Raw genomic sequence first — 18,275 nt, 5'->3', positions numbered from 1 at the left:
AAACGTGTTCATGTCTCATAATGGCAGTGGTGTTTGAGAATTGGTGTTTTCTTTCCATATGCTTGGTGTTATTTATTTGATCAACCATAATTAAAAGTAATTACCTGTGTTTCTAATAATGTGTTACATTCCTCATACTTATCTTCATGTAAGAGTATGATTTTTTTTACATTTCAGTTTATTTTGAGAGAAAGAGAGAGAGACCATGAGTGGGGGGGAGGCAGAGAGAGAGGGGGAGAGAGAATCCCAAGCAGGCTCCCCACTGTCAGCCCAATGCAAGGCTCTAAGTCCCCAACCCTGAGATCATGACCTGAACCGAAACCAAGAGTCGGATGCTTCATCAACTGAGCCATCCAGGTGCCCCGATTATAATTTTTTTTAATGGTGCTAACAATTGAAATTGCCCTCGGCAGGCTTAGATAGGGCAGGGAAGTACTTGTTTTTATATGTCTGTTAACTAAAGAAAAACACATTTCCTGTTTCATTTCCGCAGATCAGTGCAGTTAGGATTATTTCTGTATTTCTTGTAGTACTTATAGCTGAAATAAAATATGAAATGTGTAAATTGTGTAGATGAATTTCGAAGTGTAGACATTTTTCACGTTTTTCTGGCAGTTCTTTTTTTGACACTGTATGCTTTTAAAAAATTCTGGGGGCGCCTGGGTGGCTCAGTCGGTTGAGCGACCGACTTCGGCTCAGGTCTTGATCTCACAGTTCGTGAGTTCGGACCCCGCATTGGACTCTGTGCTGACGGCTCGGAACCCGGAGCCAGCTTCGGATTCTGTGTCTCCCTCTCTCTCGCTGCCCCTCCCCCACTCGCACTCTGTCTCTGCCTCTCAAAAATAAAGAAAACTAATAAAATTTTTTTTTTCAATTCTGCCAGTCCATCCTAAGTCAGCAGAAGCAACAGGAGGTTTGTGTTCATTTGGCGAAGGTCAGCTGTGAGGCCCAGCTATGGTTGCTGTGGCCCAGCACCACGTTGGTCTTTGTGCTCGTAGGCGCTTCCGGGTGTAAATGCCGTCCACAGAGTTGATGGGCTCCGCTTTGTCCGTTCAAGGATCCCCGAAGCACAGATTCCGTTTCGCTCAGTCGCGCTGCTGGTAGTGCAGACGGCACGTGGATGCTTGCCAGATGGGAGCGTTCACAGCCTCCCTTTTGTGCCCCTTTTCCCAAATGCAAAAGAACTAAAATTTGCTGTATATTTTCGTATCTTCAGTCCCAAAGTAGAACTAATCGTAGAGTCTAAGTGATGGCTGAATGGATGTTTACTGTGCGTTTCTTGAAACTTTTCTGTGCATGTGAAGTTTTCATGCTGCTGGGGAAAAAAACGGAACCGTGTCTTGTGGAAGCCTCGTGTACATTTCCAACATGGTAGGGAGTTTGGGGAGGTTCTTGACGATCTGCAGGTTCCACGCACCCATGAGTTGACAGGTGGCAGTTGGCCGATGGCTTCACGCCCGCCGGGGAGGCTGCTGGACACCTGCCCTCCTCCCCACTGCGGCCCGTACGACCTGCGCAGGCTGCTTGCGACTCCCTTCCGCTCCCCCTTCTCTCTGTCTCTGTCTCTCCTCCTTTCCTGATGGGTTGCGAGGGTTTGGACCCCCGGCTCTGAAGACTCACATCAGCATCATCTCCAAAAACATGCCCACCCATGCCCACCACACGACAGGGAGGGGACAGCGAAGGGACAGCGAAGGCACCGTCGTCCAGGTGTCTGCCACGTGCCAGGCACTGTAGCTTGGGCTCTTGTATTTCTTTTTCTTGCTTCGTCCTCATCATAGCCTATTCCTTAACTGAAGAGAGTGAGACTCACCAAAGTACGGGAATTTGTCCGGAGTCCCCAAACCAGTAAATGACGGAACCCGGATCTGGGCCCTCATCGCTCTCATCCCAGATCCCATTTGTGCTCTTTCCAGAGTGTCTGCCCCCTCCTCATACACCCTTTTGTGATCCTTCTCTGCTCCCAGAAATGCCTTCTGAGATGCCGTCCAGGCCACCTGGGATCCTCGGGAATTCTCCGCCTTGGGGAAAAGCTACCGTTTATTTATACTGTGTTCCAGGACCTAACGTATGCCTGGTGGTCACTCAAAGAAAGGTTTAAGTAACTGAATGAACAAGAGAATTCGTAACACCCTGGCAACATACCTTCTAACCTAGCGTCGTATTGGGGAAAGGTCCTGAAGACTACTTTTTCCCTTTTTTCTTTTTTTGAGGGAGAACACGCATGCCTGTATGTGCAGGGGTAGGAGGGGGAGGGGCAGTCGGAGAGGGAAAGCGAGTCTTAAGCACACTCCTTGCCTGGCACGGAGCCCAATGAGGGGCTCGATCTCACCACCATGAATCACGATCTGGGCCAAAATCAAGAATCGGCCGCTTACCTGACTGAGCCACCCAGACGCCCCTGCTTTTTCCTTTTTGAAAAATATAGATCATACTAGGAATGCTTTCTTTGCTAAAAACAAGGCTGAAAGGAATGACATTCTTTTATAATTATACCATAATCCACTTTATTTTATCGTCTTGTTGTTTAGACTGAAAGAGCCGTATGAAGGTGGGTGTAGATTGACCGGATCCTTGGAATATCAGCTCTGCAGAAGATTGTTCACGTGTGCCTTATCATAATGTTTTAAGGGAACATAAAAGGCAGTTAATCTCATGCTACAGAAATCAGTGTTCAGGCCACCATTTTCTGAGTATCCCATCAGTTGTCCTCGATTTGGTAAAAGAATCAGGGAATTCTTGGGAACAACCATGAGGTCGTCATCTTAGATGAATGGTTGTAAATTCTTGGAAGGGATTTGATTCTAGCGTGCTGCAGTCACAAATTACTCCAGAAGGGTCTTCAAAAACCGAACCAGGATGCAAGAAGCGTGTGGTTTCCTGATGTCAGAACAGCTTCCGGGAGGTCCTCTGTTCCGAAGGAGCAGAAATGATGTTGTCTTGTCCTGGTAAAGCCATTATACCCTGTTGATTCATCAAGTCAGATCGGTAGTGCTAATGAAGTCATCGCAGCATTAATTTGGTTAAATATGTGATGTGAATGTCCGTTCAGAATGGCGGAATTAGGGGCGCCTGGGTGGCACAGTCGGTTAAGTGTCCGACTTCAACCAGGTCACGATCTCGCGGTCCGTGAGTTCGAGCCCCGCATCGGGCTCTGGGCTGATGGCTCGGAGCCTGGAGCCTGTTTCCGATTCTGTGTCTCCCTCTCTCTCTGCCCCTCCCCCGTTCATGCTCCGTCTCTCTCTGTCCCAAAAATAAATAAACGTTGAAAAAAAAAAAAGAATGGCGGAATTGATGGCTGTAGTGAAACTACTAGACTTTAGAGTGGCATTTTCCATGTGGTCAGTAGCTCTCTCTCTCTCTCTCTCTTTTTTTTACTATCTTTCGTCACCAGTGTCTCCCTCTCCGTTAGTTGAGATCATTTTGGCTGCAGTAAGCGTGAGTGCCCATCCAGGGAGGAAGAGTTGGATCCTTCATGAATATGATATCCCACCTACCTACTTTCTTCTTCATCATTTGTGGAACAGTTTTCTTTCAAATTTGAGCCTGATGCTCACTTGACATGGTTTTTTTTTTCCTTCTCAGGTTGGATTTGGTGGGTTTATAAGAAAAACTGGGGCACTGGGGTGGCTCTTTCAGTTAAGCGTCCAACTCTTGGTTTCTGCTCAGGTATGATTTCATGATTTGTGAGCTCGAGCCCCACATCCACACAGAGCCTGCTTGGGATTCTCTCTTTCCCTCTCTCTCTTCCCCTCCCCTGCTCTCTCTCTCAAGATAAATAAACTTTTAAAAAGTCAAGAGAAAAAACACCAGTTTCCAAGGAGATGGGATGTCTTAAAAAATATATAGGATTATGATCCTGATGCTTTGAATTTCATTGTTGTTTGGGTAACTGGTTTTAATTTTTTTCTTAAGAGTCGTTTCTACTTGCAAATGCTCATAACTATGCAATCCTGTGTTACCACACTAATTCTGACGGATGGAAGTGTAGACTGAAGACTAGTCTACATTGTAGGACATTTGCGAAGAAATGAGATAGATTCTTTGAAGGACTCGGTCGCACCTGTAACTGTGTGAGCAAAAGTTTTACTTGATCACACTGTACGCTCATGGAGCCGGAAGATGCTTGAAGGTGATCTCGTCCGCTCTCCCTGGAGTTAGAGAGCAGAACTGGAGGCTCTGAAAAGCGGTGTCTTATTCGAAGTCTCAAAGGCAGTGGGTGTAGGAGAGCTGAGCATGCCCGTTTAACATGGACAAGTAAGGACCTACTGGTATGAAGGTTTTTCACGACGCCAAGTGCATCTTTGGGAAGTCTTGGCTTTTTTTTCTTTCTGAATGTTTTCAGCGAAATACACGAACATTGTTTTTTAAAGCCAAGTAATAGAAAAATTTTATAATTAAAAGCAGCTGTCCCTGATGCCCTCCTCCTTTCCCTGAGGGCCAACCACTCTCCACTCTTTTCTTTTGATACTTACTTTTTTCAAGTAATGCAATTATTGCTGTGTCTTAGTTTTTCTGTTTATCCCTTGACTTAGAAAAATGGTAGGATTGTCCAGTCATTTTTATGGTCCTAATAGTATGTGGAAAGACTGCCCGTAGTGGTTAAAGTTTTCCCGCCTCCCTGCATTGTCTGTTTCCTCAGAGTTGATTCTCTCTTTATGCTGGTCTGCTCTGGGTTTTGACTCTTGTGTTGAAGATTTTCTTCAAATATCTGACTCCTTTGGTTTCTTTAAGAATAAACTGAAAAGAGATAAGAAGCTGTGGGTGTGGAGGCTAATGTCATTGGTGTCTTTTCTCTGTGGAGCGATGAGGTGAGAAGCTGGCTTTGCAATTACATGTGTTTTCCCCGAGGCTTCCGATTTTCTTTACGGCTTGTGCTTTTTGTGATCTACTTAAGCAACCCTCGCCCAAACCAGAGTCAGGAAGACTTTCTTATTTTTTTTTCTGTAAATTTTTACAGTTTTTGGCTTTATGTTTAGGTACGCAATCTATTTCGAGTTGATTTTTCTGTGTGGTGTGAGACACGGGCACAAGTTCGTTTTTTGCACATAGGTGTCCATTTGTCTTGGCAACACTGCCCTATGTTGAATTACTTTGACTTCTTTGTCAAAAGGTGTCTATATGTCCATCCTTTTACCAGCACCACACTGTCTTGATGACAACAGGTTTACAGGGAGTCTTAAAATCAGATAGTAAATCCTTCATCCTTGTTCTTCACTTTTCCACATAAAGTTTAGGGTCATTTTGTTGACTTCTCCTAAAAGCCTGCTAGGTGGGGTGCCTGGGTGGCTCGTTTAGTTGAGCATCCCAACTCTTGACTTCGGCTCGGGTCACGATCTCATAGTTGGTGAGTTCGAGCCCCACGTCGGGCTCTGCACTGGACATTGTGGAGCCTGCTTGGGATGCTCTCTCTCCCTCTCTCTCTGCCTCTCCCCCACTTGCGAGCACGTGTGCTCTCTCTCTCTCTCTCTCTCTCTCCCTCCCTCCCTCCCTCCCTCTCCCTCTCTCAAAAAATAAACTTAAAAAAAGCCTGCTAGAACTCTGATTGGGGTTATGTTGCATCTATAGATCATTTTAGAGAGAATTCACATCTTAACTGTATTGAGCCTTCCAACTCATGAACGTGGTGTATCTTTTCACCTGTTGAGGTTTTCTTTGATTTTTCTCATCAGTTTATTATAGTTTTCACCATACAGATTTTACATATGCTTTATTACAGTTGTCCCTAAGTATTTTGCTTTTTGATGCTATTGTAAGTCATGTATTTTCAAGTTCTGATTCCATTCATTCATTTATAATATAAAGAAATACAGTTGATTTGTATATCTTGACCAAGTATTGTTGAACCTCACTAAATTCACTTCTTAGTTCTAATAACTTTTTTTTTTAGTTCTAATAACTTTTTATAGAGTATTTGATATTTTCTGTTTAGACAACCATGTCTGTAAGTAAAGGCAACTGTATTTTTCCCTGCCCAATGGGCCATATACATTTTTCTTTAAAAAAATTTTTTTTTAAATGTTTTTATTTATTTTTGAAGGAGAGACAGAGCGTGAGCAGGGGAGGAGCAGAGAGAGAGAGAGGGAGACATAGAATTTGAAGCAGGCTCCAGGCTCTAAGCTGTCAGCATAGAGCCTGATGCGGGGCTCAAACTCACGAACTGTGAGATCATGACCTGAGCTGAAGTCAGGCACTTAATCGACTGAGCCACCCAGGCGCCCCTAAATTTTTTTTTTTTTTTTTAAATTTTAACGTTTTGTTTTAGTTTTTGGAGAGACAGAACAGAGCGTGAGCAGGGAAGGGGCAGAGAGAGAGGGAGACACAGAATCTGAAGCAGGCTCCAGGCTCAACGCTGTCAGCACAGAGACCGACACAGGGCTCGAACTCACCAACTGCAAGATCATGACTTGAGCCAGAGTTAGACAGTCAACCGACTGAGCCACCCAGGCGCCCCATATATAAATTTTATCTCTTTCTCTTGTCTTATTGCACTGTCTAGGGCCTCTAGCACACTGTTAAGTAGAAATAGTGACAGCCAGCCTTGGCGTCTTATCCCTGATCTTAGGACAAAAGCATTCAACATTGTGGCATTAGCTGTAAGGATTCAGGTATTTTTAGATGTTGATTTTCTGATTTGTACCTCAGGGGAAGTGAGCCTGACTGTTGGTGCTCTGAGTACTGATCGGCAGGAGGGAGCTGGGGGCCTCCCTTCTCAGGATGTGGGGGATGCTCCTTCCCCTGTTCATCGCTCCTTATTGTCCTACTCAATCCCACTCTGCAATTCTGGGCTTAGTGCCTCTGGGAGAAAGCAAACCCCTGTCCCACTCCTCTTGGCCTGGGGGTATGCTGGTCCCCGGCTTCCCTGGGACAGGGTCGGGGATCCTAGGACGGCCTTTCCCGTCTTGTCACCTCCTTGTTTTAGGAATCTGGTGCCTCTTATTTGCCGAGACTTCGCAGGGCTCTGTTGAGAGTGAATCAGCTTTTTATACAACACTTAGATTTCTGTTTCCTCCTCTGTGCAAAGTTCTTTGGCACTCTTTCTCCTGTCGTCTCCAAAGAGTGTCTCCAAAGTGAGCTGACATCCTGTCCTCTGATGCTGCCTCTCCTGTTCTCTGTGCCTTGGTCAAGTTATTTATATCTCTCTACAGATAAATATGTGTGTCCAACTGGTCGTGTTTAACTTCCTGGAAATTTTTAAAAAGCTGTTTATTTTCTGCAATAGTTGGACTTTTGGTATAGGGGGAGTTGTTTTGATTTGCTCACATTACTGATTTGATTAGTAAATCCATTCATCAGAGACAAAAGTAAACTTTAGTGCGAAAGTAAATTTCATCCCAGCCTCTGAAAATTTCACATGTTTGTTCTGAATTTGGCTTCAACTAATTCTGTGTTGAGTATAAATTCCTTATCTAGGAATTATCATTAATTTCTCTGTGCATCACCAGTTAATTTTTTCTGTGTTGAATTAAAGTGAGTTAGCAGTACGGGATTATTTAGCCAAGTTCAAACCACGTTGAATGCCATTGATTCTTTGCAACCAGAACCAATTTTTCAGTTATTTAGGCCAATCTCCTATTTAACTATGAACTTGATACCTAGGACTGAGCCACATACTCACACAATATATTCATATATTCTCTTTCTTTTCCCTGCTTCCCCCATATGAGGGGGGAATAATGCTTCTCTCATTCCTTAAGAGATATCCCTTAATCCTGGGTAGCTAGCATACAGACATACCTTATTTGATTTTAATTTTGCTTTTCAAACTCAAATTCTTTGTTAGAAATGAGAGTCACAGTTCATCAGCTGTGTCCAAGGGATTGCCTTCTGAATGGAGCGTAGCCTAGTAAACATCCTCCCCTGGCCACCCAGATCATGCCCACAAACACAGAGACACTCATGCTCGTGGAATTTGAATTCAGCATGAGAATTTGTGAGAACAATAAAAATGCATTTTCTAGCTCCCACTTCCGCAGATTTTTCCAGTTCATTTTGCTTTGTGAGGTAGTTTGCTCAGAGGGAGATTAGATTCCTTCTTTCCGTTAGGTATATCTCATAGGGAATGTGTTTTTATCCAGACAGATAGGGAAAGTTGACTATATACTGGAATGTAAACCATGTTAACGTCATATATAATTGAGGATGAAATGAGCAATTTGTTGTTTGTCACTTGCCTTCTTGCTCTTAGAGGGGAAGCATTCACTTCATTTATTCCATCCCTTCAGCAAACCTTGACTGCAGAGGGCTGACTGATGGCCCCGACCCAGGTACTGAGAGGCCCCTGGCCATCAAGGATTGTGAGAACCTGTTCTCACGGAACTTAAAATGAAAAATGGCTGTTTTATCCAGCAGCATGAACCTCCCAGCCAACTGAAGGACTTATCCTCTGTCTTTAAGACTTACTATAAAGCTACAGATATAATAACAGTGTGGTGCTGGCATACGGAACGACGAATAGATGATGAAACAGAATAGAGTGTCCAGAAACACAACCACACATTTATGGTCTGTTGAGTTCCAGCAGCGTTTCCATGCAGGAATCTCTTCCTGACATTTCTAGGGACTTTTTTTTTTTAATTTAAATTTAAATTTTATTTTAGAGAGAGTGTGCACAAGTGGGGGAGTGGGACAGAGGGAGAGAAGGGGATAGAGGGAGAGAGAGGGAGAGAGAGAGAATCTTAAGCAGTCTCCATGCTTAGCACAGAGCCTGATGTGGGGTTCAATCCCATGACTAGAGGATCATGACCTAAGCTGAAATAAAGAGTTGGATGCTCAACCGACTGAGCTAACCAGGCACCCTCTAGGGACATTTTATGTTACTCCAAGTTGTGAGAAAAATCAGTCAACTAATCAGGATAAAGGAAGAAAATCTGTGGGCCTTAAAGTTTAATGATCAACATAGGTATTACTAGTTCAAAGGAATCCACTCACATGAAGTTGAAAGCAAGAGTGGAATCAGTGTCAAAGGTTAAGGTCAGCGTTTCAGAGACCAGCACAGGAGCGTACGGAGCAGAAGGGGCCACGGTCACATCCGTCATTCCCATTCGTCACTGCCACCATGTTGTAAGTGTATGGTCGTAGCCTTGGCTGTTGCTAACAGTGAGTCATTTTTATAAATAAAAACATATTAATGAGTTTACTCACATCAGTACACTTTATAAAAATCCTGCAAATCTTGTTCCAAGAAATAATAAGTTTTGGAAGCAGTCTTTAAATTGGCAGTTCTGAAACATGTTTCTCTGTAATAGCTCTATTGACCTTGCCAGGATACCCAAATGTTATGTCATCTTAATGGAATCCAGTGGCGTTCTAGTGTTTGAATATTTGCTGTAAGGCTACAGTTCTTTGTAATTACCTTTACGGAAGAAATGCAAAGGCAAGATGTAAATAGCATCGTGGAATACTTTGATGTGCAATCAGCTCATCCCAAATCTGAATTAGGCCAAGCAATATCAAAACCAGGATCAAGGCAAGCAGACAAAATGTTTTCATCCCTCAAAGAGGAAATGAGCTTACATGAAGCAATATGTAATCTTAACACCCAGCTTGTATTTGCTTTGGACACACTCAGAACAATTTGACCAACTTCAGCACAACATGAAAGAAACTTTTCTGCATCTGGATTATTTGTCATAAGACAAATAGTAGCAATTAGTAGTTACGTATTTTAAAATCTTATTTAAGAATAACTTTTAAATATTAAATATTTGTGACATTTTTTAGTTAAAAATTTTTTTTAATGTTTATTTACTTTTGAGAGAGAGAGGGAGAGAGAGAGAGAGACACAGAGTGTGAATGGGGGATGGGTAGAGAGAGAGGGAGACACAGAATCTGAAGCAGGCTCCAGGCTCAGAGCTGTCAGCACAGAGCCCGATGCGGGGTTCAAACCCGTGGACTATGAGATCATGACCTGAGCTGAAGTCGGATGCTTAACCGACTGAGCCACCCAGGCGCTCCATTTTTTAGTTTTTAAATGATGTTTATTGGGCATCCATTCAGTGCTAGTGTTTTATCCTTTTAATGTTTTCTGTTACCAAATATCTATATCAGGTAGAGATTATTTTTACATGTTATGGAAATACATAATTTTGTCACACTATATAGTTTGTAATCATAATAACCATACATTTATTATTATATCTTATTTTACTGAACTGACCCCTGAAACTTTAAATATAACCCTGTCACAGAAAGGTGATTCATTATTTACGATTATAACTATTATTTAAAAACATGTAGTAAAGTGCTATGAAAAGTATAGAATAATTTGTTATTCAGGAATTCTGACTTCTTGTTCTCAAACTCTCAAGATTAACAACTGTCAGGAAGTTGGAAAAATTTGACATTCCTGACAAAGGTGCTGATAATCCAGGAGGCAGAGTTAGGTTTGTCAACAAATAGTTGTGAAACAATTGTGTAGTGGTATGCAAAAATTGAACTTCTCTTAAATCACACCATATACATGGTTAACTTGAAATGCTCATAGACCTAAGTTTAAGAATTAAAACTATAACACTTCTAGAAGAAAAGATGGAAAAAGTATTAGTGACCTTGTGCTCTTAGTCTGAATTGTGGCACCTGCACCCCCAAGTTCATGTGTTGAATCCCTAACTCCCAATGTGATGGTATTAGAAGATGGGGCCTTTGGAAGGTGGTTAAAGTTAGATAGGGTCATGAGGGTGGATCCTCATGGTGGAATTAGTGCCCTTGTAAGAAGAGGAAGATGGAGAGAGCTGGCTCTGTCTTCCCAACAACAAAACACTGCCAAAAGAAAGAAGATCTTCATAAATGAAAAGATACCACCTGTTCATGGATTGAAAACTTGATATTGTCAAGATGTCAGTACCAGCCAGACTGATCTATGGATTCAGTGCAATCCCTATCAAAATCCCAATGACATTTTTTGCAGACATAGAAAAGTCCATCCTAAAATTTATATACATTCTCAAGGAATCCCAAATAGCCAAAACAATCTTGAGAAAGAAGGACAAATTTGGAGGACTAACACTTTCTGATTTTAAGACTTACTGCACAACTACAATAACCAAAACAGTGTGGTATGGGCCTGAAGACAGACACAGAGAGCAATGGAATAGAATAAAGAGCCCAGAAATAAACCTTCCCATATACAGTCAAATCATTTTTGATGTAATAATGCCAAGACCATTTTGTGCAGAAAGGACAGACTTTTTGGTAAGTGGTGTTGGGTAAACTGGATATCCAAATGTAAAGAATGAAGTTGGACCCTTACCTTACACCATACACAGAATGAACTCCTATCTCCGATAATGGATCAATATCTAGCATTTACAGGGAACTAAAACTCAACAGAAACCAACCTGATTCAAAAACAGGCAAAGATCTTGCATAGATGTATCTCTAAAGAAGATATACAAATGGCCGATAAGCTCATGAAAAGATTCTCGACATCACTAATCATTAGGGAAATGTAAATGGAAACCACAGTGAGATACCACCTTATGCCCATTAGGATCACTACCGTAAAAAACAAACAAACAAACAAACAAACAAACAAACAAACACAGCAAACCAGAAAAAAACAAGTGTTAAAGAAGATGTGGAGAATTTGGAGCCTTATGCACTGTTTGTGGGAATGTTGCTGTGAAAACAGTATGATGGTTCCTTCAAAACTAAAAACAAACTTAACTGTCTGATCCAACAATTCCATGTCTTGGTATATGCCCAAAGGAATTGAAAGCAAGGTCTTTGTACACCCTGGTTCAAATTAGTATTTTTCACAGCTAAAATACGGAAGCATCCCAGGTGTCCATTGACAAATGAATGGGTAAGCACACATTGGAATAGTATTCACCCTTAAAAGGAAAAGATGTTCTAACACCAGCTACAACATGGATGAACGTTGCATGACATCGTGCTAAGTGAAATAAGCCAGTCACAGAAGGACAAATACTACATGATTCCACTTCTATGAGATACCTGTTAGAGTAGTCAAAATCAAAGGGGCAGAAAGAATGGTGGTTGCCAGGGGTTGGGAAGAAGGGAGAACAGGGAGTGACTGTTTCATGGGTACAGAGTTTCAGTTTTGCAAACTGAGAATACGGGAAATGGATGGTGATGGTGGTTTCACAACATTACAAATGCACTTAATAGCACTGAACTATACACTTAAAGTGGTTAACATGGTGAATTTAATGTTATGTGTATTTTACCATGACTTAAAAAAAAAAATCCAGAAAAGCCTTTCCACAAGTGTTCACGGTATTATTATTTATAACAGCGAAATGTAGGAGGCAGCCCAAATGTCCGTCAGCTGGCACACGAATTGTGGTATGGCCATACTGTGAAATAACGCTCAGTAATAGAAGGAATAAAATGCCAGTACTTGCAGCCGCATGGCTGGTTCTCAGGGTATTGTGTTAAGTGAAAGAGTCAAACACAAAAGACCAAAGACTGTGTGATTTCACGTATACCAACTTCTAGAAAAGGCGAAACTATAAGGGATTGCAGGCAGATCAGAGAATTCAGGGCAGAGTGGCCCAAGGAATCTTTTTAGAGAAAGGGAACTCTTCTCTTTCTGTTGTCTTTGTCCTTACATAGTTGTACACACAGTTCCAAAAATTAACCAAACTGTACCCCTAAAACGAGTGAATTTCATTGCATGTAAATAATAGCACAGTTACCGACCTCAGGAATTTAACATTGATATAATATTTTAATATACTGTTCATATCCAAGTTGTATTATTTGATCTAGCATTATCTGTATCACTTTCCCCCGTCCGTTAGAAGACCCAGTCTGTGAGAATGTCTAACATCTACTTTTCGGTGGCTCTCTGGTCTCTTTTATGACAGTGACACTGTTGAGGAACACCAGCACCTCCCCTCAGCACCCTTTTTCAGTAAAATGGTTTTCATTTGGGTCTGTCTGATGTTTCATCATGGTTACATTTCTGTCACACTGTCCTGACCGGAATAGTACATAAGTGATGCTGTGCCTTTGTGACGGTATCACTGTGTTGGGAGACACTTTCAGACCAGGAAGATATCCTCCTCTTCATGAAAACATCTCCCCAGATGGGGTGCTTAGGTGGCTCGGTTGGTTAAACGTCTCACTCTTAGTTTCAGCTCAGGTCACGATTGGGGTTTGTGAGTTTGAGCCCCGCGTTGCGCTCTGTGCAGACAGCATGAAGCCTGCTTGGGTTGGGATCCTCTCCCTCTCTCTACTGCACATGCGCTCTCTCTCTCTCTCTCTCTCTCTCTCTCAAAATAAATAAACTTAAAAAAATAATAATTAAAAAAAAATCTCCTCAGATGTAGCAGCTACCGATGATATTTGCCTCAACCATCCTTCGTGTGATGGTTGCAGAAGGGTCACCTGGGAACTCCATTTGTCTTCCGCCATTACCATTTCATAGTTACTACTCAACTAGAAGAGCTCTCCCTTCTCCCTCCCCCCTACCCCATATTATGTATTCTCTAAACCCATGGATTTCTATGTTTTCAACAGTTTAGAATTTGTTATTGCCTTTTAATTATTTTGGTGCTTAAATATCTGGCCAGTGAAAGCCCTCTCCACCTGGTCCTTAGGTCCCGTGACATACACGCCTCATCATCTCTTGAGCAGTTTCCTCCTTTGTGGTAATATTGTGGGATGTTCCAGGCTCATTCTGTGCCTCCTTTAGGCCACCTGTGGAATGGGCCAGTTCTTCGAGAAGCCCTGGTTTTTTTTTCAGGTTATGGTATTAGAAGTTAAGATATGGACACTAGATGTGCTCCTGGCTCCTAGGCCCTTTCAGTGGATAGCGCATGGATATACACACGTGCACACCCACATAGTGGTGCGCACACACGCACGTTTGTGGATGCGCACATGTAACATACTTGTTTTAAAAACCGTTCCACTCCATCCCCATGGGGCTCTTCCTTGTCTTCCCCCATTCTAGTATTTTTATGTCTGGCTTCCAGCAACATCAGCTCATTCAGATTCACTCAGTGCCGTAATGCATCTAAGTATTTTCGGAATGGTTTCACTCACTGAACAGCAGAAGATGCAAAACTCCTTAAGGGTTCTTCCCCACACCCCACTCCAGATGGGGAGTACTGGGTTCATAAGTTGCGTTTTTTCACCTTCCTTACTAGAAATCCTTCCCTATCAGTTCTCTGAGATCTTCATTGTTTCTTACAATTGCTCCGAACTTCATTGATTATGTGTACACAGTTTACGTAACCAATTTCCCATGCTTAGACATTTTGGCCATATTTCCTAATTACAAATAAAGCTGCAGTGGGGCACCTGGGTGGCTCAGTCGGTTAAGCGCCTGACTTCAGCTCAGGTCATGATCTCAGGGTTCAAGGGTTTGAGCCTTCATGACTCTGTGCTGGGCTCTGTGCTGACAGCTCGGAGCCTAGAGCCTGCTTCAGATTCTGTGTCTCCCTCTTTCTCTGCCCCTCCCCTGCTCACATTCTGTCTCTTCTCTCAAAAATAAGTAAACATTTTTAAAAAGTTAAAAAAAACCCAAACAAACCGTAAGCTGCAACGAATCCCCTGTGCCCACATATTTTTGCAATGTTGGAGGTGTGCCTTCCAGATTCCTAGAAGTGGGATGTGGGCTCAAAGAGTAAATGAATACATAGTTTTGTTAGATGTTGCCACCTTTCCCTCCATAACAGTGAATTCATAGCTTTGCCCATTTTTCTGTAGGATTTTTATCCTTTTTTCTCTTCAGTTTGAGAGTTATTTGTATATCAGGGACATTAACCTTTCATCTGTGATGTATGTCACAGATATTTTTTCTTGGTTCCTCATTTGCCTTTTGATTTTGCTCATCTCATTTATTGCCATGCAAAAGGTTTTTATGAGGTCAAATTTATAAATTTTTTATTGCATCTGGATTGTGAGTCATAGTGAGAAAGCCTTTTTGTATACCCAGAATTCACCCGTGTTTTGTTGTGGTACTAGAGAGTTTCTTTTTCTTTTTCTTTTTTTTTTAACTTAGAGAGACAGAGAGCAAGCGGGGGAGAGAGAGGGAGAGGAAGAGAGGGAGAGAGAATCAAGCAGGCCCCATGCTCAGTGCAGAACCTGATGCGGGGCTTGATCCCACGATCCTGGGATTGTGACCTCGGCCAAAATCAAGAGTCGGACACTCAGAGCACCTGGGTGGCTCAGTCACTTAAGCTTCCGACTTCAGCTCAGGTCATGATCTCACGGTTTATGAGTTCCAGCCCTGTATCAGGCTCTGTGCTGACAGCCAAGAACCTGGAGCCTGCTTCAGATTCTGTGTCTCCCTCTCTCTCTCCTCCTTCCCTGTTCATACTCTGTCTCTCTCTTTCTCTCAAAAATAACATAAAAAAAAAAAAAGTCAGACTCTCAACCAACTGAGCCACCCAGGCGCCCCTAGATAATTTCATTTTTTACACTTAGATATCTGATCCATTTGGTGTTTATTCTTTTGTACCAAGTGAAGAATGGGTCTGATGCATCCTTTTTCAGCTGTTCCAACCCTGGAAAAGTGTTGAAATGTTCATCTTTGGCCCAGTAGTTTGAGATACTACCTTTATCATACTCTAGATTTCTATTATGCAGTTGGGGCTATTTCTAGACTTTGTATTTCTCAAAGTCCCAGCTGAGTTTTCATTAAACATTTATGTCTCAGAGGCTACCAGGTTCCAGGATTTACAGTACAGAGGAATTTTTTGGCCCCTACCCCTTTTGTGGTAGAAAAGCAGGTCCTTATTGTTTTTTAACACTTTTTGAATTTTCTGAATGTTCAGAAACCGGCCAAAATTATTTTTGTCTTTAAGAAAACTTTTGTTTATTTATTTTTGAGAGAGAGAGAAAGAGAAAGAGCGAGTGAGCAGGGGAGGGGCAGAGAGAGAGAGAGGGAGACACAGAGTCCAAAGCAGGGTCTAGGCTCTGGACTGTTAGCACAGAGCCCGACGCAGGGCCTGAACTCATGAACTGCAAGATTATGACCTGAGCTGAAGTTGGACGCTTAACCTAAGACTGAGTCACCCATGTGCCCCTTTAAGAAAACTTTTAAAAGATATTATCAGGGTTTTTTTTAAGTTCATTTACTTTGGGGTGCCTGGGTGGCTCAGTCAGTTGAGCGTCCAACTTTGACTCAGGTCATGGTCTCGCGGTTCGTGGGTTCGAGCCCCACGTCAGGCTTTGTGCTGACAGCTCAGAGCCTGGAGCCTGCTTCGGATTCTGTGTCTCCCTCTCTCTCTCTCCCCCTCCCCTGCTCATGCTCTATCTCTCTCTGTCTCCCAAAAATAAATAAATGTTAAAAAAAAAACTTTTTTAAGTTCATTTATTTTGAGAGAGAGAGAGGGAGAGAGCAGGAGCAAGGGAGGGGCAGAGAGAAAGAGAGAGAATCTCAAGTAGGCTCCATGTTGTCAGCACAGAGCCCCACACGGGGTGTGAACTCACAAACCATGAGATCATGACCTGAGCCGAAATCAGGAGTCCGTCACTTAACTGACTGAGCCACCCAGGCGCCCAAGGTATTACCGGTTTTTAAACCGTAAACTTCAGCATGAATTTTTAATAACCTCCCAAAATATTACCATTGGAATACCCCCTTAATATCCCTTCCATAAAAGAGGTGTTTCAGAAAAGTGCATGTAACGTATGTGAAAAAGAGGACACGTGTGAAAAAGGGGCCAGCTAGTCTTTCGAGGCCGTGTGCTCTGAGCTCTGTTCTGCCTCGTGTGGCTTCTAAGAACCACCAGGGAAGCAGTTTATTCCTCTCTTTCACGTGAGCGAACGAGTATAAAGTACAGAGCAGCTGTGAGTGCAGGAGTAACATGGAGGAACTGGAATAATCGGCTGGCCAGTGTTGTTTTTGTATGCAGCGTTTTAAGTATTCACTTCCTAGAAAAGGCTTGAATAGGGGTATGTACGCATTTGCTCTCTGCCTTCCCGCCCCCTCCCTGTTCCCGAATGGCCTCCCTCAAGTGGAATGAGTTGATTCTTAAATGTTTCTCATAACTTGGGGGCTCTAATAAAAAAAAAGATCTATTTATAAGACCCATTTAGAGGAGACAGGACTCACATCGGCCATGCGGTCTCTGTTTTTATCAAGTTATATTTCAGGGAACATATTTTCTCAAGGAGAAATCAGGACATGTAATTTGATTTAATTCAACATGTCACATCCTATAAAGCTTTAAAAGAGAAGCCAGGTTTAATTATAAATTTGACAAGTCACTGCTTTGGAATAGAAGAGAATCTGTGAAGGTGGGCTCTGCCCTGTAAGTGTATTCAGATGACGAGCAACGTGACAGCTGACACACTCAAGAAGTGCCCTGTTGTCCCGCGTGTCCGTGAGGCAGTCATGAAGGGAGCAGGGCTGTCTTCCAATGTGGCGCCACGACGACTCTTATCTTGTTATCTCAGCTCTACTCTTCTGTTCTGCTCTTCTCCTGCCAAACAGAGACCAGGAACTTTCTTTAAAAAATGTTGTCCTTTGAAGCACTCAGAGCCGCTTAGATTCGTACGCATAGGGACACAAGCGTAACGTAGAACGTGCTCCTGGATAACCTTGACTTGTCATGGGGGAACCTTTGGATTTCAGTTCGCATTAAGGTCTTTAACTCGTACTTGTAGGTGGCAGCCACCCATGTTGTTGACTGTTAGTGAAGTGGTAATGGACTTAAGAGTATTAAGACACGTCATAGGCTCGTCTTCCTGATAGTCTCCACACCTTTCATGTCGTCCCTCTGTGTGCCTTTCAGTCTTACCTCGACCAGCACGGTAGGAAAGAGAAATCTGAGCCCCAGCCCAGCAGAAGCTGACTTGGAGACCAGAATATCAGGGGAGATTTCTGACACTGAGCTGGAGCAGACAGAGTCCTGTGCAGAATCCCTCTCCGAGGGAAGGAAAAAGGCCAAGAAATTAAAAAGGATGAAGAAGGAGCTTTCGCCAGCAGGTTTGTATAAGGTCTTACTCAAGTTCTGGAGGTGTGTACTCTTTAACGCTCTAGAAACTCATATTTTGGGGAGAAATGATAGCAGGGCTTTGGTCGGTGGCAAAGCCGTGTGCAGTAGTCTCCCCTTGTCCACGATTTGCTTCCCGCGGCTTCAGTGACCCGCGGTCCACCAAGGTCCAGAAGCACATGATCCTTGTCAGAAGGTCAGATGTATCGTCCGAAGGTCCACGGTCGCCTAATGCTAGGTCACGGTGCCTACGTCACTCAGCTCACTTCCGTCTCGTCACGAGGGCATTTTATCATCTCACGTCCTCACAGGAAGGGTGAATAAGCTATTTTATTTTATTTTATTATTTTTTTTAAT

The 18,275-nt window shown here is 42.9% G+C and overlaps 1 protein-coding gene across 1 annotated transcript in view; it reads left to right on the top strand.

Moving 5' to 3' along the window:
* PARN (poly(A)-specific ribonuclease) overlaps positions 1-18,275 on the top strand; it is a 168,891-nt gene that overhangs the window by 139,489 nt on the left and 11,127 nt on the right. Inside the window, exon 23 of the mRNA XM_030300066.2 lies at positions 17,718-17,911. Within this exon, the coding sequence (XP_030155926.1) occupies positions 17,718-17,911 (194 nt within the window). The remainder of the gene's footprint in view (positions 1-17,717; positions 17,912-18,275) is intronic.

Source organism: Lynx canadensis, chromosome E3 (assembly GCF_007474595.2).
Source record: "Lynx canadensis isolate LIC74 chromosome E3, mLynCan4.pri.v2, whole genome shotgun sequence".
Classification (NCBI taxonomy): domain Eukaryota; kingdom Metazoa; phylum Chordata; class Mammalia; order Carnivora; family Felidae; genus Lynx; species Lynx canadensis.
The sequence above is the reverse complement of the archived record's forward strand: the minus strand, read 5'-3'. Positions and strand labels throughout refer to the sequence as shown.